Consider the following 25,759-nt stretch of genomic DNA (forward strand, 5'->3'; position numbering starts at 1 on the left):
CTCAGTAATACTACCTCCTGAGGAGAGAATCTCAGTACACGTGTTGTAGAAGGCCCGATCAGAGGGTAGCCTTGCCGTTATAAAGAATAACGCACCAAAACGACGAAGTTCATCGCCTTGGTAGTACAATAGAAACATTCGCAACAGGTGTTTTGCACTATACCAAGAGCACGTATATTGTAAGGCGCTTGGAATCATGGCGATGTCGATTCGGAATTTGTTGTTTTTTATTGCCTGCCTGGGATTATTCAGCAGTGCCAAGAGCAAACTGTGCTCAGAGCTGTCGCTGAAGAGCGGTTTTGCATGTGACAGGGATGATATGGAATATCGCAGGTAATAAAGGACAGTTAGCGTGTCTTAAGCCCTCTTTACACTGGACGGTGTCCTTTCTGCGTCCCGTTGTACGGCCCTGATTGAGAGTCAAAAACAATGATACTTTTGCGTGCCGACAACTGGCCGATCATTGAGCATTCATTTGCAACCAAAGCGGTGCATGTGCCTTCTTTTTTTACGGAAAAAGGACGCAGAAAGGACGCCGTGCAGTGTAAAGCGGGTTTTAACGACGTATTGGCAAATACCAATTGATCTCCAGCAATTTAATAATTGACTTCTGGAATAGATTGACATTTCATGTATCAAAATACATTCATTAATTGATCTTGTCAAGAGAGAACATTTTCAGTGACATTTATTTGCAATACTTATTTGGTGGTCGGCGGTGATTCCCTGCATTTGCTCCAAATGTAGATAATCACAGCTGTGTTTGGCTGAGGGAAAGTTATACTTGTTACAGGTATAGCATATCATATAGTAATATAAATATTATCAAAAGTGCGAGAATCACTCGGTAATAAACAGCCAGTCTCCGCATTTCAATTGGACATAGGTCTACCGAGATGGCAAGTTTTGAACCATATTATTTTACCCAAGAACGGCATCATTTCAGAACCGTTAGAGGGTTAGCGTTAGCATGGGCGCATGGTATAGGAATGTACGCACCATGTGATTTATAAAAAATATTTCAGAACACCTTTGCTATTATGTTTATAACATATCTGAAATAATCTTGTTTTTCAACGGAAAAATATCCGCACCTGTTGATTTATATTAAATGCCAAAACTTTTCTATGGAAAACAAAAGACTTATAATGTAAAGTGATAGTTATAATGTAAGGTGATACAAAACAATAAAAATACAATATAATACATTTTATTTCATGTCGGGTATAAACATCCCTAAGCTTAGGGTGCATTCCCAGATATTTAGATCGATCCAGAGATTTAGATTTATATCGACCTAACACCCTGGGGGTTCACGCTAAATTGCAGTCACCCGAGCGCACACCACAGTTAATTACCCCCTTCAGCTTTTAGTAGGCGGGGCAGACGCTTAAGCCGGCTAAGCTGACAGTAATTTAGTGAGACTCCCCACAGGGATAGATCGATCTAAAATCTATAGGAATGGGGTCTTAGTTTACACTTCATGTGATAAACCTGAATGGATCATTGCAGATATTTCTTATGTGTTCCGGGGTTGGATATGCCATACGTGTACAACTGCGCTAGCGGCACGTACTGTAACGATGACGTCACATTCCAGTGTGGATTCACGAAACCAAATAGACAAGAACCGGAAACAACAACTACTACTACTACTACTACGACCTCTGAGAGTAAGTCCTTTTTATTTTTCCATGGTTCTTCCAGATTAATGAGAAGTATATATGTCACAAATTCGAAATTGGGTTGTCGAAAACCGCTTCCACTTCTTTGTCAGCAAATAAGTTATCAGTCTCCGTTATTTTTCAATCTGAGAGTCATCTTACTGTCATATTTTACTCTTTGTATGAAATTCAGTTATTGGACATGTTATTGGATTGTATATACATATACATATACATACGAGTACACATACATATACATTCTGGTATCTGTTAGTGGTTCCTGTGACGCACATCATGCTGCATTCGGCCAGAAGTTAAAGGGATAATAACTCTTCGTTTCGGCCAAAAAATGAATTTTCCTGGAGTAAACAATAATTTTCCCATACTTACCAATGGTTAATGAATCCATTTTTACATTCAAAGTTAGTCCCTGGTTTTTTTCTAAAAAGTTTGGTTTTTTGTTAAAATCTCTTAAGAGATTTTAACAGAGTATATCCATCAGTGGAGGTCACGTGGTCTAAAGACAAGCTCAGATATCAGAAAAAAGCTATAACTGCCATTTTTGTGGTAAAACAGAATATATTATATTTCTATGAGTTATTCACAATGTTTTTATTGTGAAATATAGATCTCATACGAAGAGTTATTATCCCTTTAAGGATAGTGTTTTAGTAAGGAGGGTTTTTGGGAAAGCATATATATTCTGTGTTCTCCCCAGGGAGGCGAGAACGCCTATAACCAGTCTGAATCATGTTCTAAAAAGTGTCCGAAATATTAAATGATTTATTTAAAACGCACTAAGACGTAGCTTTTTAAGAACCATACTTTATTAGCATCAGACTTTTCTTTACATGGAAACCACCATGACTTCAGCTACTGCAGGTGCATGTATCACTTCTCGCGTCATTCAGATGGACTCGCGAGCACTTTCTATAGTCTATAGATAAGTGAATAGTATTTTGAATTCAAATAAAAGGAGTTGATGGCTTGGAATGCAGGTCCCATACAAAGCCATGGGCGTAAATAATACAACGAGCGAGTGTCACTTACATGTATTATTACATGCCAATGAGGTGCAGTTATGTATGACTGAGTAGTCCAATTCTCGACACAACTCGGAAACGAGAGAAGAGATATTTATTTTTGTGATAATATTTCAAAAAAAGTAGGTGACAAATAATGTAAAAAGTACCAGCAGTGCTGAACTTTAAAAATACACATTAATGTGTAATTACTTTCGTCTTCAATGAAGAGCAGTATAAAAGAACCAAGCTTTTCTTTTTTTCCTTTTTAATCAATTTCTAGGAATTTTAAAGGCGTCAATATGAATTTCATCAGATTTTTTCTGCTTTGATTTATTTCAAATTGATTATCAAATTATCATTATCAAAAGCAAAATCTGTCGCGCCTAAGGTAAAAACTACTATAGCAAGAAAATAATGATGTGTTTGTTTCTTGGTATCTTTTACTCTACGTGTGTTATATCTTACCGGTGACAGTTGATGCACTTGCTGAGGTAATTCTCGTGATTTTAATAAAAGCCAAATGCAAATAAGGTCTATTCATCAGTGTTGCATTGCAATTTGAAATGCCATTCATGTAGTTACGCAAGAACTAAATCAATTGAAAACTTATTAGAATTACAAATTATGGACGAGGTTAACTTGACAAGAGTATAAAAGAAAGTACTGTAGAAACTTTTTTGAATTGAACCCATCAATCACGAAGAAAGTTTTATAGATAGGCGCACAGTTTTTCTTAATTAAATGCATTTTAATTGTCGATTATAAAGTGTCTCTATTTCTGTTTCATTTCAAGGCTGGCCAATATATAGTAAATTGCAGTTTGAAAATTCTGATCGCAGCGTAAACGCTTCACTCTGTGTGGAATAGGAATCCACGTGAAACTGTCGAAGATATGCGCTTTAGTTTTTCTTCAAGGAATAATAAGGAATAGGTTTCGCGCTTCATAGTAGAGGATACACGTTTATTTGAATATTGCATTGTTTTTTTTCTCTAAAAGCTGATAGCTATTATATCAGTTAACGTAGAAAACGTTTCTTTTGTTCATACGACTCTCACCAAACGATGCTGGAGATGTGACTATCATAATACATAATACATAATACACTAGATTATCTGGGGGGGGGGGGGGCAAGGCCAAAATGTAAAATAGGGGGTGTATATAGTCCACAGTGCCCTCCCCTGGGTCATCTGTTTCTGTGCATGGTCCTACTTATTCAACATGACTGCAGTAAATTAAACTATTTTCTCTCTTCCAGCGCCTATCGACCCGTGTGTGTTGACGATATGTTCCAACGGAGGAACGCCGACAGCCTCTGGATCGTCGTGTAATTGCCAGTGTCGCCCTGGGTATACCGGCGCCAGGTGTAATCTAGGTAAGGCGTGCGGGGGTGGGGGGGGGGAGCCGTCAGATCTCTTGGCGATCTAGAATTGCACACTGCATTTTAACAAAAAAATAAAAGAAGAAGAAGAAAAATAATAGAAAAGAAGAGAGAGAGCGAGGAACTTGTATGAATGACGTCTTTACGGGAGCTTTCTTTCTTTCTTCTGAGCTTTCTTCGTCGCACTGGTTTCGGAGCCCTTCCGAAGATTATCAGGTTTATTTGATAGTACATGTAATTTAGCATATTTACAATTGTAATTTTTTCACTCTCTTCTCGCGTTGAATTATGATCTGCCTAAGCCAATTTATCATCGTCATAGTCTTACAGATATGCGTGATATCGCTTTGTAAAGACAAATAACGACATAAAGAAAGACACTTAAGCCAGTAAAATATAATATTGTCTCTTCCATATGTCTCTGTCTTGCTATGTGTATGTAAATGTTTATATGCTATTACAGTGTATCCCTCTGGCTTTGTGTCATCATAGGGTGTATTCCCAGAGAGTTAGATCGATCCAGAGATTAAGATTTAGATCGACCTAACTCCCTGGGGGTTCACGCTAAATTGCAGTCAGCCGAGCGCGCACCATAGTTAAACACCCCCTTACAGCTTTCAGTAGGCGGGACAGACGGATAGATCGATCTAAAATCTATGGAAATGGGGTCATAGGCTTTAGGTTGCTGAACACCGTCTGTACCTCACTCTTTGTTTGATATCTTGTTCATTCCAAATTCTTTAAAATACATACGCAGTACTTTCCCCCCTTTGAGCTAGCTATAATATACACGGACGTACGGCAAATCGATAAATAAAATTTTAATATATCTAATTTTCATTCAGTATTTAAAAATACAATAAAAAATAAATAAGAAATGATGAATCAAGTCATTTGTTTAGAAAAAACTTAGATAACATGCCGTGCATTAGTGCAACGATCTTTCTTCCAGATGTCAATGAATGTCTCAGTAACAACGGCGGCTGCCAGCAGATGTGCAGAAACTTCTGGGGCGGCCACGAGTGTCGGTGTCAGGCCGGCTATAGACTGGGGGCAGACGGGAAGTCTTGTCATGGTACGTGTGGACTTGCCTCTGAATTCACAGGGGATACTGTGAGTGTCGGTGTCACGCCGGTTGTAGACTGACATATTAATAGATTAATAGATTGTAATTTTGTAAACAATTCTTGATTATAATGATATACCTCGACGGTAGAGAGAAACGTGTCAGAATATCAAGGAAAATTAAATATTTTGGTACAATCAACGCTCATGGAGTTTCTATAACAACACGGCAAGAGTCTTCAACAAGAAGGTTGGGGTGCAACTGACATACGTCTAGTTGTGTATTTATCTATCAAATTTTATTTATAAAATATTATCTTCCCCGCGGCTTTCATACTGCAAACGTGCATGTGTGAACACATTGTAAATATAAAGTAATTCTTTATGCAGATATAGATGAGTGTCAGGACATGAACAAGTGTGACGTCAACGCTATATGCCAAAACACGCCCGGAAGCTACACGTGCACATGCAACGCAGGGTATGTGGGAGACGGACACACATGCACAGGTAAACAGGACGCTTGTTATTCAAATATACATATGCATACATATCTGGAATAACGCAAAGGTGTTACGTGTTGGAGATGCATATGTACAAGCAGGACAAATGTGAAAGCAAATGAGTGGGCTGTTATCTTCACATAAAATGATAAATATGATATTGGTTAATTAGGTATGTAGTCATTTTAAACATTTTATTTTGATATTAATGTACCTATGTACTCAAATCAGTGTACATTATTATTATTATTATTATTATTATTATTATTGTTGTTGTTGTTGTTGCTGTTTTTATCATTCTTATTTATTTATTTATTTATTTATTTATTTATTTATTTATTTATTTATTTATTTATTATTGTTATTTAATTTAATTTAATTTTATTTTATTTTATTTTTTTGCGGCTGTTGCTCTTGTTATCTTTTCATATGATCCTTTTAATAGTTTCATCTGTGTGAAGTCCGCGCTCTCTCAGTATCATGACGTGTACCTGTATTTCAGTGGCTGACATGTGCGCGGGAGTCACGTGTCAGAATGGCGGCACACCTTACGACAATGGCTTCACCTGTCTGTGCCAGTGTTTGACAGGTTACTATGGCGACCGCTGTGAACAAAGTAAGTCAGACTTTCTGGTAAGTCAGACATTTTAATGTGAGAACGAGGCTTTTTTGAAAGACCATACAGATATAGGGTTTGGGCATTTGCTATATTCTATAGCATAGTTTGCCAAACAGAGTGCGGTTTTTCATATAATATGCCATCATGCCATATGATGTTTCCGTGCAGTACTCACAATCTGAATTTAATAAATAATTTAAAAATAAATAGTCAGCCCCACAGTTAAAGTTGATACATATACATCTACATATAGAGAAGAAGGTATAATTCATGACCAGGATATATCAAAATACTTTCAATATGTATGACAGTGTTATCTCAAGGATATTTGACGGATATTCTGACACTATATCATTCCGTGGAGTAACACTAAAAATGGCATTTCATCATTGTTTATTCAAAAAAAATAAACAATGTCATGTTGACTTATTGTTTTGTTGAGCTGAATTTGATTCTTTGATTCTTATCCTAGAGCCCCCGGTTGGATGTTCACCACCAATAGACGGAGTAAACTCAGACCATGATTACACTGGTAGTGGACCAGTACCTGTAGGCGTTATTATCACCTATACCTGCCGTGACGGACACTACATACCTGGTGGAGCGTCAACTGACATGATAACGTGTCAGAAAGATGGGACATATGACAAAGCTGTAGCTGATTGCCGTGAGTGATCATTCTTGTATTAAGCCAAGTCAGAAACACAAAACGTCTAAAATAATCTTCTGTACATTTCACTTGAAGGTCCGTTGGCATTTTGAAGGCAACCCAAATTAACAACGGCAAATTTGTTTTGCCTTCATTTTATTTTTTGTTGAGTTGGACACGCTTTATTTGTAGACCCTGGATGTCCACTACCCCTGGACGGAATAAATGCTGTTATCGATTACAATGGTCCTGCACCAATACCTGTCGGCACTGTGGTCACCTATAGCTGTGTTTTGGGAAACGTCATGGCTGATGGAACGACAATTAAGGCAATAGAATGTCTGTCCACCGGAGTTTACGACAGTGGTCCGGCTAATTGCCGTAAGTGCCAATTGTTCAAATACAGTGTAAGTCAACATTACAAAATATAAAAAGGGAATCTTCGATGAACTACACCTGAAATAGACGACACTCCAGAAAACAAACATTCAGTTGCCGTCAACTGTGTGGTGTTTTAGGTAACCGCCCGCAAGAAAATGCAGTAGTATCGAAGTAGCAAAGAAGTATTAACGCAGTAGTGGTGTGGAGCATATTTGCAGTAGAAATGCAGTATAGCCTACTGCAATTCTACTTCAAAAATTACATAGGGTTGTATAGAGGAGGAGCATTAATGCAGTAGATTAGCAGCATGATAGAAGCATGCTAATTAGCTCTCACCTCGAAGCAGATTTGAAGCGTGTTTGCAGTATGATTGCAGTAGTTTACTGCGCTGGAGTATCTACTTCGTTTTCGTGCGGGCGAGTTCAAATTATTATATTGAACAATAATGACAAATGTGATGATAGGTGCGGGGACTGTAGTCACACGTGTAAGAACAACCTGGGTGGATACAAATGTGAATGTCCGAGTGGATATGAACGCAAGTGTGACCAGCTCACCTGCAGGGGTACAGTGGCCCTTTTCTTAGATGCCGCGTATCATTACTTCATGGACGACGCTTTTCCTGATACGCCTTCAACATTACCTTGTTGATAGTAGATTGTTTTCCTGAAATGAACAGAATGCAATTTATGCATGCAAATGATGTTTTTTTTTAACTTTGGCATTTATTTTCAGAAAAAGCTGGTTGTGCTGTTAACAATGGCGGCTGCTCCCACACCTGCACGGATACGGACGGCGGCGTCAAATGTTCCTGTTCGGCGGGGTATGTTCTGGGTAGCGACGGGAAGACTTGTGAAGGTGATTGCTTGGTTTTTTATTGTAGCGATGTATCATTCTTGGCAAAACTGGCACCTAGTCCTTTTTATCTCACATTAAGTGCATACCCATAATCATCAACTTTGAAATTTGTCCACAATCTGTGTATATATTCAAAGATAAGTGTAGGAAAGTGAGTTGTAGAAATTGCCAATAAAATATTTGTTTTTCTCTAGATTCGACTGTTTTTATTATTATTATTATTATTATTATTATTATTATTATTATTATTATTATTATAAGAAGAAGAAGAAGAAGAAGTGGTAATAACATTAGCAGTAGCAGAAGCGGCTGTAGTAAAGTAGTAGTTGGTACACATGTAAAAGAGGAGAGCAACATCCCCCAAAAAATACGGGGTGTTTCTTTAAAAACTACTACAGTACGAAAGATAACTTTCTCATGACTTCACCGTCTTATATTATGGTTTAGATGATGACGAATGTGCGGTCAGGAACGGCGACTGTAGTCACACGTGTAAGAACAACCTGGGTGGATACAAATGTGAATGTCCGAGTGGATATGAACTCGAGGATGACCAACTCACCTGCAGGGGTACGGCCACTCAGAGCACTTTGCATGTTTTGGTAGAAGACCCATATCAGTATTTTAAGGACTAGTGACTTGATTCGATTTTGAAATAATGTCGCTGATTTGGGGTTGTTTTCCTCAAATAAACATGATGCAATTTACGCATACAAGTGATTTTATTGTAACTTTGGCATCTATTTTCAGTAAAAGATGAATGTGCTGTTAACAATGGCGGCTGCTCCCACACCTGTACGAATGTTAACGGCGGCGTCAAATGTTCCTGTTCGGCGGGCTATGTTCTGGGCAGCGACGGAAAGACTTGTGAAGGTTATTAATTAATTTTCTCAGTGTTAACTGTACTGTAACGATGTAACATTCTTAACAAAAATGGTACCCAGTCCTTTCTGACTTCACATAAAATACACACTCACAATAAGCAACTTCAAAATTGGTCTACAACCTGTAAGATCAGATTAATGTTATAAGTTATACAAAATGCCCTTAAAATATTTGATGATCTGTGGGTTCAGCAATGTAGTAGTAGTAGTAGTAGTAGTAGTAGTAGCGGAAGTAGAAGAAAGCAGCACCCCAGAGAACACCACTTTGAATAGCAATGCAGCATTATGTTCTAATGTTTTGATAATTTCATATTAATTTCAAGACGATGACGAATGTGCGGTCAGGAACGGCGACTGTAGTCACACGTGTAAGAACAACCTGGGTGGATACAAATGTGAATGTCCGAGTGGATATGAACTCGAGGATGACCAACTGACCTGCAGGGGTAAGACTGATCTCTTTTAAGTTTTTGGCTCCATTTTTAGCTAAGGGCGTATTCTGAACAAGTTTTTCCGCGGAGTAACAGATCCGCGAATCAAATATGGCCGACTCGCTTTAAAGCATGCCGCCTAATCCCCTCATAGACACTGATTAGATTTGACTAAGATCCGCGAATCAAGTTGTGCTTGGAATGATACCTAAAATACTTAAGGCGAAAAAATTGATATTTACAAGTACAAAGAAATTTGTAATGTAGAACGCCAAGTGTGTAACGGAGCAGGTTTCATAACTTTGCCCTCATGGCTCCACGCAAAGTGCATAAATACAATGCCAAGATGTTTACACCCATTACCATACTTTTGTAAGCCAATAATCGACAAGCAAGTAATGCCTGTTTCCAGGAATTGTATCTATTCATGTTGTCGTCTGTCAGTCACATTTCAAAACGGCAGCACTAGTGCTCTGATGAAGTTCAATTTAACAAAATAAAAATAAATAAATAACAAATACCATGCATGTACTCGACTTGAACTGCCACGAAAGGAAGACACGTGTTACATTTTCTTATTAGTCATCACTCCAGACAACGGTGACTGTGCCGTTAACAATGGCGGCTGTTCCCACACCTGTACGAATGTTAACGGCGGTGTCAAATGTTCCTGTTCGGCGGGCTATGTTCTGGGTAGCGACGGGAAGACTTGCGAAGGTGATTTTTAAAAATTCTTTTCTTTCAGTGGAGTAACAATATAAACATTTCTTTGTAATACTTCACAAATGGAAGTGTACATATGACAAAACCAAAATCTACTATCCATAATTTGGTCCTTTTGGAAGTTAGATGGGCGTACATTTTGTACTTCATGCTTAAATAAATATCAAACGGGCTACGTTCAAGGTCAGTCCAATGATATTATGACTGGAGGTGCCTCTCTATTTAACGTCGGTATTTGTTGCTTTGGAAAAAGTTTTCATATCAAAACAATTAAGTTTTACAACCTCATATTAATTTCAAGACGATGACGAATGCGCGCTCAGGAACGGCGACTGTAGTCACACGTGTAAGAACAACCTGGGCGGATACAAATGTGAATGTCCGAGTGGATATGAACTCGAGGATGACCAACTCACCTGCAGGGGTACGGCTGTTCATGGTTAAAATTACGTTATGTCCAAGGGCTATTTACCATTCACCTTAATAATAAGTTGTGTCTTCCAAGAGAACAAATTTAGGAATCTCTTGTTACAACCGCCTGTGCGCTGTTTCGTCCCTCTATGCCCAGTGTATGCTGCTCATGAAAATAAGACAGCCTTCGAGTGAATACGTAGCGAAATGAAAATAAAGTTTAGAATCACAAAATGTTACCCTTGTTTTGCGCTCAATTTCAGAACAGCAGTACTAGTTCAGTTAAACAAATGCAATGAAATGTAATCGGTCCATCAGGCGGGTGCATTTAGAAATTTGATACTGATCCTAAATGTGTGTGTGTGTGTGTGTGTGTGTGTGTGTGTGTGTGTGTGTGGGCGCACGCGCGCCTTTCAAATCACCAGGTACCGTAAGTGGTACTTTATATGATTTCAGAAATCAAGACAGAACCAGAACCATTCAACTGTACGGGAAAGCGAAACCTCTGGTACCCGGACGCCGAGAGCTGCATTGTTTTCTACCAATGCACGAACGGCCAACTGGAAGAAATGAAATGCGGCCTGGGCTACTTCTTCAACGCCTACACTGTCAGCTGTAATAGCGCTACGTTCGAGATTAATGCCGGGAAATGCCTCGCTGATGGTAGGCAGTGTTCCATTCCATAATATACGATGTTCATGGTCATGACACACAGGTCTGTAGCCGGGGGAGGGGGGGGGTTAGGAGGTTCGAATGGACCGCTTTTTTGTGCCATGTTCCCGGCCAATCCCAGCCACACATCTTGATATTGTCAATACGTTATTGTCATAGTAACAGTGTGGTAAACAAGTACTGAATCCATATTCGTCAGTATGGTCATTGCATGGTTAGACCAAAGGCCAATACACATGTAAAAATGCAGTCCCCTCGCTTAAAATATATCACTTACAGAATGGCCCTAGGAGGTGGGATGCTCTTGGAAACTGTAAATGATAATCCCAAGGACGACATTCGGGGAGGGGGGGGGGGGCGTATGCCACTCCCCAGGCCCCAGTTTCACAAAAAACTTAAGTCAGGTTCCCTGGCTAAGAACTTAATTACCAAGGTTACAGGGTCACATGGGTACATCTTACCCTATCAGGAGCAGTGTTACAGTCCTCTCATGGAAATCCTAGTCAACTAAGCCAGGGAACAGACTCAAGTTTTTTTTGTGAAACTGGAGCCAGGAAGGTTTGGTCTTTTCAGGAATTAACAAATCCAGAAAGACCAGTCAGAGAGTGTTAAGCCGACTGACCTTGTTTACTGGGGATATCGACCGAAGCCCATTCATTTCATTTCATTTCATTTCATTTCATTTTATTTCATTTTATTTTATTTTATTTTATTTTATTTCCAGGAAGCCGGGTATCAGAGGACTCAGACAAAGAGAAGCCGTTCGTGTGCCCAGGTCCTGGTTACTACCCTCACCCCACTGAATGCTCCCAGTATTACAGCTGTATCCTGGACAGCTACGGGAAGTTCGTCAAGTCTCTGATGACCTGCCCGGACCAATTTGGCTTTGATAGTAATCCCTCCAGTTTTGGTTGTGTCTTCATGCTGCACCTGAGCCACTGTGATAGCAACGGAAAAGTGATTGATCCGACGGGTCAGTTAAAGTCCGCGATTTTTAGCGTTCATTTACAAAACCTTCCCGTTAAATGTCAAATATGGGGTAACTGACAAAGAACCGGTGATGTAATGGATTAAGTTGTCATGTTTTATTTGTGTCAAATTTAGACACAACGCACGTACGTTTTCATTCCAAAATATACATTAATCGTAGACTTTTTAAATTTGTACCTTGTACGAATTGGATTTTTATTCTCATTATTTTTAGTAAAAGACGTACGTTGTATTACATATTCATAAACGAAGACTCCTTTCATTCAGTCATCCAAACAATGAAAAATTATAATTGAATAATCGATTTACTTCAAAAGTTTCAGACGTTACTATGGAGAGATATTTTTACTGTTCATACTTATTATTGTCTTAATGCATAGCTAAAGATTGTATTCTACAGAGAGAAACGCCACTACATCCGGGCCCCTCACCACCACCACGCCTGCGCCCCGTGAGCCCTGCACGGCCGGCGAGACCGGAGAGAAGAAAGTCAACCTCGAAGACTGCCGCCAGTTCTACGTGTGCACCAACCTGGAGTGGGTCCTCTACGACTGTGCCCCGGGGTTGGTCTACAGCACCGCCAGGGGGATCTGTGACTGGGACGTCAATGTCGACACGTGCGATAACGGTAACGTGGTAACCGGACCCCCCACGGCGGTCGACTGCGCTGATGGGCGAGAGAGCGGGTACTATCCCGATCCTTCCACTTGCCAAAAGTTTGTTGTGTGCGAGGACGGGAAGTTCCTTGGGGAGTTCAGCTGTGCCGCGGGGACGTTCTTTGATGAGGTCGGCAAAGGCTGTCAGCTTATTGAAGATATGGTGGAGAAAGGGGAATGTAGACAAAATGGTGAGATTCAGTTTTTCAAGACTGTAGAGGGTTATTTTAAAATGGATTTCTTTTTCTGTAAAAGGGCACCTTGTTATCTCTTTAACTGACCCTTGAAAAATGACAGAATCTGGATCAACTTTTGATTTAGAGCAAATATTCATCTCTAACAAAAACGGTCGTTCTTTCAAACGACCGTTTCTTCAACCCCACCTCTGTACGGGTTGGTTTTGACCAAACCACTAAGACATGTCTTTTTTCTTTGCAATATATGTATGTATTGTGCCTATGTATTGCAATGTTATTATTTATTTTTAAATGTGCGTGTACAAGTGAGAGAACAAGTGAGCGAGTGAATGTGAAAGTACTATTTCAGTTAAGTGTTTTTGTGTTTTCTTTTAATTCTAATTTATTTCCTAAGTATAATCAAACATTAAAAAATATTAAAACAAAAATGTCCTGAACAAGCAGGCGATCCCTAACATAGTAAAACATCCATATGTTATTCTCCTAGGCGACAGAATTCCGATAGAAGACCGATTCTTCACCTGCCCGAAGGACTCCGAGCAGACGATGTTTCCTCACCCTCTGAACTGCACCAAGTTCTTCCTGTGCCTGCCCACCTCGTACTCGGTGGTCAACTGTAACGAGGGCTATGCCTGGAGCACTGACGTCTGTCTGCCTATAGACCAGGTGACCACCTGTGGGCCGAACCTGGAGTATGTGAAAGGTAACTACGTGTGTGCGTAAAAGTGAGAGAGGGTGCTTGTGAGTGTGTGCGTGTTTATGTGCGTGCATATGTGTGTGTGTGTGTGTGTTTGTGTGTGTGTGTGTGTGTGCTCTTGTGCACGCATTCTAACCGAGGACACACACCCGCCCGAAACCCACTAACCGAGGACACACCTCCAACCGAGGACGTCCTCGGTTGACATAAGCACTGGAATGCATAAAGGGGCCCATTTCAAGTTAGGTGGTGAAATTTGACGCTATTCTGAGCCAGTCCTCGGTTATGCTGTATAGCGCGGGCCAAATTCCCGCCACGAGTGTATCAGAAATACTGTCCAATTTTTTGTCTGAAATCGGGCTATACACACGCGTCCTCGGTTGTGCTGTAAAGGGCGGACCAAATTCCGCGTCCTCGGTTGTGCTGTAAAGGGCAGACTAAACTGAAACTAATGTTATATCTCAGATGTCTATATATTCAGTAAGTTCATATTTTTAAACTAAAGGTCTTTTTTATCAAATTAAGCTCTCCTAGGCCGTTACGTAACTACATAACTATCATCGCACTGTACATATTACGGCACGCTTCTTTATTAGTACAACTGACTTGGAGTGGTTTAAATAAAGAAGAACTGTCTGAATTTGTGGCTCACTCGGTAGATCTTAGGACCGACAATCTTTTGAGGGTGCAAGAATTACTCTGAAGTATCAAATAAACGTACCGGTACGTTAATTAATTTTCCAAATTTCTTCCCGCCGGTACGCTCCATTTTCACCCAGTACGCTTATTAATTTTTCAAAAATCTTCCACCCGGTATGTTTATTAAATACATATTGTACCGGTGGGAACTTACACAAGTACAAGTCACGCTTTTTATTTTCTTAAATTGAAGTATAATGAGAAGAAAATTGAGATCTCAACTCATTACCGACTCTTCTACCAACAGCACTGGAAAGTAGGTCAAGCGGAAGTCGCTCTCTGAACACAACAGTACATGCGTCACCTGATTTCAGTTCCTATAAATAGACGTGCTTTCCCTTCAACAGTGACAACTACTCATGTACATCGATCGAATGATGCAATGTCGCAAGGTGATAGGATCATATTTATAGCTAAGGAGTCATTTCAAGTGCAGCAAAGAAGTTGTGCCTGTTTTCAAACGTCAATTATTTCATGCCGATTTATGATTTAAACGATGTTAAATCACATTTCTATGTAAGATAAACCCTTAGGAGTTTACAGGTATGCAAAACGAACCTTATATCTGAGAATAAATTTACTATGAATAACGTCTCCGTATGGCTCTCGGAGGCGGCTTAGGTGCGACATATCTGGGTCTTCGGCCCCTGACGATTATGAAATTTAACTCATGGCAAATATATATATATATATATTTTTTTTTTTAAATAAATTAGATATCCCGTTTTTAAGATAAATTATAATACTGAGTGAATTTTACCTGGTGAATTTTTTTTTTTACAATGATCAATAGCTAGCTTTTTTCTTTCTCTTCTTCTTCTTTACTTTTATTTATTTATTTCATTTTTTTTTTTTTTTGGGGGGGGGGGGGGGGGGGGAGTGGTGCAAAGGTTTTTTCCACCCAGTACTTTTATTCCATCCAGTAATTTTATTAAATTTCGAGATTTTTTCCACCCAGTAGGGGCCTACTTTTATTCCATCAGTACTTTTATTAAATTTTGAGATTTTTTCCACCCAGTACTTTTATTCCATCAGTTCTTTTATTCGATACTTCAGAGTAAATGAAAAGGGTAAATGGATCGTCCGTAAACCCCCTTTACACTGGGGCGGCGTCCTTTGTGCGACCAAGAAACTGGCATCACTGTGGTCGTAGAAAGGAGGTACAAGCATTGCTTTGGTTGAAAAAAATGAATATTTGGTGATTGGCCAGTTGTCAGAAAGTTAAGTATTATAATTTTGTACTCTCAAATGGATCCGTACTACAGGACGCAGAAAGGACGCCGTCCAGTGTAAAGGGCCCCTTAGCTAACTATGAATTAATCTACCCCTGATAGTTTGAAGAAGGCTATGACATTATGAAACATTTATTATTACATAATGGCTCTGCGAACTACAGTCACTTCTTTTCACCTGTAGATCTGACCTGTTTGTTATACACCTGGCTGCTAGAATAAATACTAAATCTAACAACTGAAGTGAAATTATATTTTGAATGGGCCCCTGTCGGTCCATGTCGCTAACACAGAGCACACATATTCATAAACACGGCATTTGCAAGAACCGCTTTGTGAAATAAAAAAAGAAAAAAAAGACGCCCCGACAATTACGCGTCCTGATATATAGGCCTACAGTTCGGATATGCACACGGCAAAAACGATTAAGGGACCGTTCCCAGATCCTATCGTACTAACTATGGATCGATCTCTCCCAGAAGGAATGCTATATAAATTGCAATCAACGTAATCAGTGTGATCTGGCCAATTTTACAAAGTTACTGTTTTTCCCTTTTCTCAGCATGATATTATATGCGATGCAACATTTTAAAGAGAACCGATAGGTCTATTTTCATGAAACTCACAGAACTGATGAATATTAGTTAAACACAGGTCAAGTTTGAAAATCTTCATAATGGGCTGCTTTTTTTTTTCAGAAAATTTGCTGTTGTTTTTGCTTTTTTCAGCATACATGCAACACTGTAAACACAGTTCAAGGAGAAGCAATAGGTCTATTGTCATGAAACTCACAGAACTGATGATTATTAGTAAAAGGGTTGTCAAGATCAAAAATCGGCATATCCGGGCCATTTTTTGTCAAAAGTTATGCTGTTTTTTTTCTGCCATTTTCAGCATATAAGTAACACTGTAAGCACATTTCAGGGAGAACCAATCAGCCTGTTGTCATTAAACTCACAGGAGTGATCAATGTTACCAATATACAAATCAAGTTTGAAAATAGGATTGATTGGTTGAGTTTTGTGGAAGTTGTGCTTTGTTTTGATATATATAAGTGGTTTTCCTCAGATTTGATTGTCAGGCATGTTGACAGTTTCGTTATTGAACTAACTAGATATGTAAATATGTTAGTGTTTGTTTGAAATTTTCTGCATCTTTACAACATTGCTAGTTGATTATAGAAATATGACGGTAAACATGTTATCATGTACTGTGTTATACAGTGTCTCAAAATGGAGGCAATTGGGTGATTATTTTCAAAAGTTTTGCATTTTTTCTCCTTTTTTCATTGTACATGCAACACTGTAAACACATTTCAAGGAGAACCAATAGGCCTCTTTTCATAAAACTCACAGAACTGATGATTATAAGTAAAAGAATGGTCAAGATTGAAAATCAGCATGACCAGGCCCTTTTCTTTCAAATGTTATGCTGGTTTTTTTTCAGCATATATGTAACACTGTAAGCACATTTCAAGGAGAACCAATAAGCCTGTTTTCATGAAACTCACAGAACTGATGATTATAAGTAAAAGAATGGTCAAGATTGAAAATCAGCATGACCAGGCCCTTTTCTTTCAAATGTTATGCTGTTTTTTTTAAGCATATAAGTAACACCGTAAACACATTTCAAGGAGAACCAATAGGCCTCTTTTTATAACACTCACAGAACTGATGATTATAAGTCAAAGAATGGTCAAGTTTGAAAATCAGCATGACCAGGCCCTTTTCTTTCAAATGTTATGCTGTTTTTTTTTTTTTTTTTTCAGCATATAAGTAACACTGTAAGCACATTTCAGGGAGAACCAATCAGCCTGTTTTCATGAAACTCACAAGAGTAATCAATGTTATCTATATACAAATCAAGTTTAAAAATAAGATTGATTGGTTGAGTTTTGAGGGACTTCAGCTTTTATTTGTATATAAGTGGTTTTCCTCAGATTTGATTGTCAGGCATGTTGACAGTTTCGTTATTGAACTAACTAGATATGTAAATATGTTAGTGTTTGTCTGATATTTTCTGCATCTTTACAACATTGCTAGTTGATTATATAAATATGACGGTAAACATGTTATCATGTACTGTGTAATACAGTGTCTCAAAATGGAGGAAATGAGGTGATTATTTTCAAAAGTTTTGCATTTTTTTCTCCTTTTTTCAGTGCACATGCAACACTGTAAACACACTTCAAGGAGGACCAATAGGCCTGTTTTCATGAAACTCAGAGAACTGATGATTATTAGTAAATTAAAAAGAAGGATCAAGATTGAAAATCAGCATGACCAGGCCCTTTTCTTTCAAATTTTATGCTGGTTTTTTTTCAGCACATATGTAACACTGTAAGCACATTTCAAGGAGAACCAATAAGCCTGTTTTCATGAAACTCACAGAACTGATGATTATTAGTAAAAGAATGGTCAAGATTGAAAATCAGCATGACCAGGCCCTTTTCTTTCAAATGTTATGCTGTTTTTTTTAAGCATATAAGTAACACTGTAAGCACATTTCAGGAAGAACCAATAACTTAAAGCCTGTTTTCATGAAACTCACAGAACTGATTATTATGAGTAAAAGAATGGTCAAGATTGAAAATCAGCATGACCAGGCCCTTTTCTTTCAAATTTTATGCTGTTTTTTTTTCAGCATATAAGTAACACTGTAAGCACATTTCAGGGAGAACCGATAGGCCTGTTGTCATTAAACTCACAAGAGTGATCAATGTTATCTATATACAAATCAAATTTAAAAATAAGATAGATTGGTTGAGTTCTGAGGGACTTCAGCTTTTATTTGTATATAAGTGGTTTTCCTCAGATTTGATTGTCAGGCATGTTGACAGTTTCGTTATTGAATTAACTAGATATGTAAATATGTTAGTGTTTCTCTGAAATTGTCTGCATCTTTACAACATTGCTAGTTGATTATATAAATATGACGGTAAACATGTTATCATGAACTGTGTAATACAGTGTCTCAAAATGGAGGAAATGGGGTGATTATTTTCAAAAGTTTTGCATTTTTATCTCCTTTTTTCAGTGTACATGCAACACTGTTAACATATTTCAAGGAGAACCAATAAGCCTGTTTTCATGAAACTCACAGAACTGATGATTATTAGTAAAAGAATGGTCAAGATTGAAAATCAGCAAGACCAGGCCCTTTTCTTTCAAATTTTATGCTGCTTTTTTTTTTTTTTTTTTTTTTTTTTCAGCATATATGTAACACTGTAAGCACATATCAGGGAGAACCAATAACTTAAAGCCTGTTTTCATGAAACTCACAGAACTGTTGATTATTAGTAAAAGCATATTAGTAACACTGTAAGCACATTTCAGGGAGAACCGATAGGCCTGTTGTCATTAAACTCACAAGAGTGATCAATGTTATCTATATACAAATCAAATTTAAAAATAAGATTGATTGGTTGAGTTTTGAGGGACTTCAGCTTTTATTTGTATATAAGTGGTTTTCCTCAGATTTGATTGTCAGGCATGTAAACAGTCTCATTTTTGAATTTTCTAGATATGTAAAATGGGTTGTTTGACAATTTCTGCGTCTTGACAATATTGCTAGTTGATTATATAAAAATGGTGGTAAACCTGTTATCTTGTATTGTGTAAAAAAAAGTGCCAAAATGGAAATGAACTCGTATCATTGTAGTTTGTCAGATTCAATCATTCACAATGTTCGGAATGGAGGAAATTGGACATTTAAACTTGTTATATTGATATTTTTGCCATCTCAACAATTTTCTTAGTTGATCATGTGAAATGGCAGTAAACTGTATTATTTTATGTAAAAAAGTTAAAAATGGAAAGAAACCCATTTCAGTACAGTGCTCTCTTGTATACATTTAGCATTTTCAAAGTATGACTTTGGAGTTCCATGAACCTGAAAACCTTTGCTAGTCACATTTTCTGAATATTCATGATACTAATATTTTATTATAAAAAATTGATGATCATTATGCTGTTAAGCATTATATAATATTGCATCAAATTGGAAGAAAGCACAATTTTGGGTGCTGCTGGCATGATGTCCTCAATTGTAAAATTGTGTACTGTGCAAGTCTGTATCCAATGGACGACACTTTGTGTTATCAAAATATAAAATTCATGATAATAAAAGAGTGCTAAATAGAAAATAAGCATTATGAAAATAAAATGTTTGAAAACGAATTTCTTTGGTCTTTTATTTTATTTCATCAGTATCCTTTCTTTTCCTAAATTAATTGATGTTTTATCTCATAATCTTCAATTCTAAAAAAGTGGCAAAGCCCAGCATTAAATATTGTATAACTGTTCATTTAATCATCTCCTCTGGTGTTATTTTGGAATTTACCTTAAATATGAAAGAATTTCATAAAAATGTGAATTGCTGCAAAGTAACGCTATATAAAATTTGCTTTGCATTAAAAGTACAATCATTATTATATGTAGATGCATGCATGTCCTCGGTTGTAATGTGTAGTGTCTGTCCGTGTGTGTGTGTCCGTGTGTGTCCTCGGTTAGAATGTAAAATTCTTGTCAGCAAAAAATTAGTTTTTATAAAAAATTAATTTATAACATTCATACTCGAATAGATTTTACCCTAAATTGAATGTTTTTATTTTGATTTAACCAAGGAATAAGATGTCCTCGGTTGTATGGTGTTGTGCTGATGTCCTCGGTTGGTACACATAGACAAGTATGTGTGCGTGTGTGTGTGTGTGCGCGCGCGCGCGGTATGTACGTGTGTGTTCGTGTTCTCGCGCATGCGTGCATACATGTGTGCATGTGGGAGAGTATATGTGTGTATATGAAAGAAGCCTTCTTTTGGTGATGACTGTCAATCGCCTCCCAGTATTTGCACCATATTTTCGATTGCGCCTGCAATGATGTTACCAATCCGGATATACAACACATGGTAAAGGGAGTTTTTCTCTTTAAGAAAATCTTTTTTTTTTAGTTTATAATGTGTTTCCGAACACAAAATAGAAATGTCCGAACGAAAAATGTATATTGATGAAAGATTAAATGTGCATTCACTTTGGTTGTAAAACAGTACCACTGGTGATATTAACAAAATTGTCTTACTTTTACGTAATCATTGAATTGAAATTATTTTAAAACAAACATGGAAATGGTCATCTTATGCAGCATCCCATAAGCTTACTTAAGTTTTTAAATACTTGACAAATGCATCTCTTTGTTGAATTCCAGATACAGACAGCAATGGAACCACCAACAAGATATGTTGTGAAATGGGTAAAGTCCCCTCAGAGAACAGCTGTGCGGAACGAGCCGAGACGCTCTCAGAGCCGTGCAAGACTGCCTTCCTCGACTGCTGTACGGACCCCGACAAAGACAGCGACAACGACGCCGTTAAAAAGACGTGCTGTGCTATGGCCACGAACCCATCCGACCGAAGCTGTGCTGACAGATCCGCCTCCCTGACTGAGCCGTGTAAGAGTGCCTTCCTCGGTTGCTGTACAGACGGAGCCCAGAACAGCGAAGATGTTAAAATATCATGTTGTGAGCAGGGAACAAAACCGTCGAGTCGAACCTGCGCCGAGAGAGCCACGTCCCTCTCCGAGCCTTGCAAGAGCTCCTTTCTCGGGTGTTGTACAGACGGTGGTGATAGTAACGCCTTCCATAAAGTAACCTGCTGCAAAATGGGGTCGAACCCATCCGACAAAAGCTGCGCAGACCGATCGGCGTCCCTCATTGAGCCCTGCAAGAGTTCTTTCCTCGGCTGCTGTAAGGACGGTGATGAGGATAACGTAGCCGCCACTAAGCAGAAGTGTTGTGACATGGCGCTGGCGCCGTCTGACGGAAGCTGCGCCGAGAGAGCGCAGTCTCTGTCAGAACCCTGTAAGAGCGCCTTCCTCGGCTGCTGCAAGGGGCCCGATTCAGGAATTTTGGGAGGTGAATATAATCTATGAATTATCGTCGGAGATTGAGGGAGAGGGCTGGTTGGCGTGCGTGTATGTGTGCATGTGTGTGTGTGTGTGTGTGTGAGAGAGAGAGAGAGAGAAAGAGAGAGAGAGAGAGAAAGTTTATTAAAAATAGATCTATGTCATATCCTATTTTATATTTTAGGTAATGGTACCACCGGATCCATTATTATTAAAAATGCCACTAACAATACCACACCAGGTGAGTGTCACCCATGTTCAAGTAGAAAAAATGCATTGGCTGCCTTTATTTTTTCCTCAGGGTTACTCTGCTGTTTTAGTAATGAAGGTTTTGGGAAAAGCATGTATCTTCTGTATCCTCCTCAGGGAGGCGAGAAGTCTACAGCCAGTCTGACGCAGGTTCCAAAAAGGTTGCGATCTGTTTAAACCGCACTAAAACGCACCTGCGTAAGAACCATACTTTATAAGCAACATACCTTTCTTTACATTGAAATCACCTTGATTTAAGCGACTGCAGGTGCATGCATCACTTTTTGCGTCACTCTGATGGACTCGCGAGCACTTTCTATGGTCTATAGATAAGTGAATAGTATTTTGAATTCAAATATATATATATATATATATTCGTATTTTTCTTGGTTCAGTGAGGAGAGCAAATAATTTTCGAGGCAATTTGACTCATTTTTTACATTAATCTTATTAAAAAATAAACTGCCATGTTGACTACGTACTTATTGTTTTGTTGAGCTGGGTTTGGTTCTTTGATTCTTACTTCAGGTTTTAACGCTCTCTTTCGGCGTACTCACTGTTTCACAGCGAGTGAAATCGCAGTGCGCGATAATTGACGTTTGTTTATATAACCTGCCAATCAAGCTGTTATTACTTGACAGCAGCTATAAAAACTATTTTCAGAAAAAGCTGGTTGCGCTGTTAACAATGGCGGCTGCTCTCACACCTGTACGGATGCGGACGGCGGTGTCAAATGTTCCTGTTCGGCGGGGTATGTTCTGGGTAGCGACGGGAAGACTTGTGAAGGTGATTGCTTGGTTTTTTATTGTAGCAATGTATCATTCTTGGCAAAACTGGCACCTGGTCCTTCTTTTTATCTCACATTAAGTACATACCTATAATCATCAACTTTGAAATTTGTCCACAGTCTGTATATCTATTCAAAGATAAGTGTAGGAAAGTGAGTTGTAAAATTTTTGATTTTCTCTAGATTTGACTCTGTTTTACTATTATTATTATTATTATTATTATTATTATTATTATTATTATTATTATTAAGTCGTAATTACATTAGCAGCAGCAGAAGCGGCTGTAGTATAGTAGTAGTTGGTACCCATATAGAAGAGGAGAGCAACATCAAAAAAAAAATACGGGGTGTTTCTTTAAAAATGCTGTGCGTTTTAACAACTGCTAGAGTACGAAATATAACGATCTCATGACTTCACCGTCTTATATTATGGTTTAGACGATGACGAATGTGCGGTCAGGAACGGCGACTGTAGTCACACGTGTAAGAACAACCTGGGCGGATACAAATGTGAATGTCCGAGTGGATATGAACTCGAGGATGACCAACTCACCTGCAGGGGTAAGACTTATCACTTAAAAATTCTGGGGTAAAATTAACGGTGCTAATGCAGTTGTAGTAATGTTATAATTTTGTAATGTTTGTGCATTATACTTGATGATTTTTTCTCTGTATCAGGGGGATGGTGCATTGTTTCATTGTCATCTTAATGAAAACTGGACTTGAATTCTTTATGATGATTTTATGTTAATTTAGTAGGATATACGTGAATGAAATTGAAGTTGGCTGGTCGATAGGCCTATACAGAAATAAAGTTTTTCAGTTATATTTTAAACGCTTCATAACCGACTGTAATATAGCACCCCAACTCTGCATTTTTCAAACAAATTTCGAAAGTCGTTCCAACTGTCATTGGCACAGATTTAAGGCAAAGTTAGACTTATTGAAGAATAAGAATTAGAGAAGAATTTCATCGGCTCTGTTATGTATAAGAATGAAATATTGGAGGTAAAAACTATTTCTTATTAAGCTGCTGACTGAAGAAAAATTACTTCATTCTTAGAATAAGAATTGTTTTGCAAATGGAGCAGAAAATTGTAAGGACACATTCTCAAAGAATGAATAAAATTTAATAGATAAATAAATATATAAATAAATAAAAGAAACGTCTCTCCACAGGCCCTGATCCATTGTGTTACGGAGGCCAGGTTTGGAAGACGTGTGGCAGCGACTGCACCGCCACCTGTGAGGAACGCGACACACCATCGATGTGTACCTTGAACTGCGTGGCGCGGTGTGAGTGTCCGCCAGAGAAACCCTACTATCACAACTACAGATGTGTGGACGAGACGGAATGTCCCACTCCTGGTCCTATCACTAATGACACCACGGGTAAATTTGAAAAATTCACCAATTGACCCCGCTAATTTCTTTTTTCGCGAACAATGGTCCTATTATGCATGGAAGCTAACGCGATGGTAGTCAAAAGTCGTGAAATTACGTCTTATTCTAAAACAACAGTATACGCGTTAAAATGCGCAGTCATGTACATTCTCCCAGGACTACAGATTGATTTTCGATGAATATTCACGGATATTGAATTTTGGAGAATCACGTGACTGGGTTGATGTTTTCTCGACCCGTTTCTCAGGCCGCATTCAGAACAGTGGACTCACTGGTCCGCGGGACAAATATGGCGACCCACTAAAAAGTTTTCCGTCTAAATCGCTAACAGACGCTGAATAGATTCCCTGTGGGGAAGTATTCAAGTGGGTCGGCCATATTTGACCCTCGGACTAGTTAGTCCACTGTTCTGAATGCGACCTTGAACCGATGCGCCACTAACAATCTCCTTGTTGTTTACTTCGATATACTGTATATAAAAGTGGCGGTTAATTTCGGATTAGGTTTAATGATGACAGTATCTCCCAGATGCGACTTCATTGGACCTCTTTTCAACATAGCGTTTTATTATTACATGTACTCTATTTAATACTTTCTGTAGAATGCTTCATGTCAGGATTTATCATTATTTTTCTGACAATTCTTTGCAATCGTTGTTACTTTAAAATTGTACTATTGTGAATTATTTTATTCCATTAAATCAAAATTGTCTATCTATTTTTATGCAGGACCGATTCCTACATTGAGTAAGTACTGATCAAACATCGTTGATACATTTGTAACAGCAAACTGTTGATTTCTTATATAAAGTGGTATTTTAATGGTGTCTTTTGATAAATATAAAATTGGACACGAGAAGAAATTCACAATTTTGTTATGTAAATGTAAACTAAGTGATTATTTTCAACGTCATAATTTATGCCAATATTAATGTCTGATTTTTGTAGCATATAAAAACTTGGATATACTGTACGTAGATGGAAATGCGGATACCTGTTACTTTATGTGTAATAAGTTTAACTGTTCAGGTTAAATACAATTTTGACGTGAACTTAATGCCATCAAAAATATATAATTGACAGAGTGTCCGAAAGAGCCAGACCCTAGAGAATACCTCGGCACCAAACAACGCGCGTGTACGGCAGACATGTACTGCGGTGTTAAAGAGAAGTGCTGTCGTTCTAAAGTCCTTGGATGTGTGTGCTTCCCGGGGACATATGACGATGTTCCCGGACGCATGGAGAATAGGACCGAGCAAGTACCAGGTAAAATCACATTCCCGTCCTTTTCCCACTGCTACGTCATCCCACAGCCCATATCCTACGTCATCCCACAGCCCATCTCCCACGTCATCCCTCAGCCCATATCCCAGATTATCTCCTCATCCTCACGCCATCCCTTAGTCCAGCTCCAAGTCATCCTAGAAGTGGTTGCCAATATTGCAGCCTTCCAAATAAGTACATTAAAATATACAGTGAGTCAATGAAATAAAAGAACAATGGAAAGAAATACTCTATTAGAGTGCTCGTTTATGATCAGATTTGGCCACCTGGTCTTCTTTGTTCCAACTCTCTATCCCACCAGAAAACACACATCACTGGAGAACAGATAAAGTATTGCAGCTGAACAATTAAGCCCGACTTCCAATTCTTTCTCTACACCGCTCTTAAACTCTGGTTTTATTTTCA

General features: G+C 38.5%; 1 protein-coding gene and 1 long non-coding RNA gene across 5 annotated transcripts in view; one reads left to right on the forward strand and one right to left on the reverse strand.

The window, feature by feature from the left end:
* The window catches only part of LOC147761788 (uncharacterized), a 256,913-nt gene that overhangs the window by 108,825 nt on the left and 122,329 nt on the right, over positions 1 to 25,759 (reverse strand). The gene's annotated exons all lie outside the window — the stretch shown is intronic.
* Positions 1 to 25,759, forward strand: part of LOC106151139 (uncharacterized) — a 26,491-nt gene continuing 732 nt past the window's right edge. The window contains exons 1-25 of one of the 3 annotated variants that reach the window (XM_087012646.1): positions 1 to 333; positions 1,513 to 1,673; positions 3,946 to 4,062; positions 5,021 to 5,143; positions 5,524 to 5,643; positions 6,139 to 6,252; positions 6,728 to 6,922; positions 7,097 to 7,285; positions 8,021 to 8,143; positions 8,591 to 8,713; positions 8,894 to 9,016; positions 9,351 to 9,473; positions 10,041 to 10,175; positions 10,483 to 10,605; positions 11,049 to 11,255; positions 11,989 to 12,237; positions 12,655 to 13,101; positions 13,595 to 13,810; positions 20,937 to 21,641; positions 21,816 to 21,872; positions 22,544 to 22,666; positions 23,106 to 23,228; positions 23,847 to 24,059; positions 24,800 to 24,817; positions 25,154 to 25,336. In XM_087012646.1, coding sequence (XP_086868772.1) covers positions 197 to 333; positions 1,513 to 1,673; positions 3,946 to 4,062; positions 5,021 to 5,143; positions 5,524 to 5,643; positions 6,139 to 6,252; positions 6,728 to 6,922; positions 7,097 to 7,285; positions 8,021 to 8,143; positions 8,591 to 8,713; positions 8,894 to 9,016; positions 9,351 to 9,473; positions 10,041 to 10,175; positions 10,483 to 10,605; positions 11,049 to 11,255; positions 11,989 to 12,237; positions 12,655 to 13,101; positions 13,595 to 13,810; positions 20,937 to 21,641; positions 21,816 to 21,872; positions 22,544 to 22,666; positions 23,106 to 23,228; positions 23,847 to 24,059; positions 24,800 to 24,817; positions 25,154 to 25,336 — 4,447 coding nt within the window. In that variant the 5' untranslated portion in view covers positions 1 to 196. The remainder of the gene's footprint in view (positions 334 to 1,512; positions 1,674 to 3,945; positions 4,063 to 5,020; positions 5,144 to 5,523; positions 5,644 to 6,138; positions 6,253 to 6,727; positions 6,923 to 7,096; positions 7,286 to 8,020; positions 8,144 to 8,590; positions 8,714 to 8,893; positions 9,017 to 9,350; positions 9,474 to 10,040; positions 10,176 to 10,482; positions 10,606 to 11,048; positions 11,256 to 11,988; positions 12,238 to 12,654; positions 13,102 to 13,594; positions 13,811 to 20,936; positions 21,642 to 21,815; positions 21,873 to 22,543; positions 22,667 to 23,105; positions 23,229 to 23,846; positions 24,060 to 24,799; positions 24,818 to 25,153; positions 25,337 to 25,759) is intronic. The other 2 variants (XM_087012648.1, XM_087012647.1) reach the window with 2 other exon arrangements.

This window comes from Lingula anatina, chromosome 5, assembly GCF_051362555.1.
Source record: "Lingula anatina isolate TDL-2025a chromosome 5, LinAna3.0, whole genome shotgun sequence".
Classification (NCBI taxonomy): Eukaryota; Metazoa; Brachiopoda; class Lingulata; order Lingulida; family Lingulidae; genus Lingula; species Lingula anatina.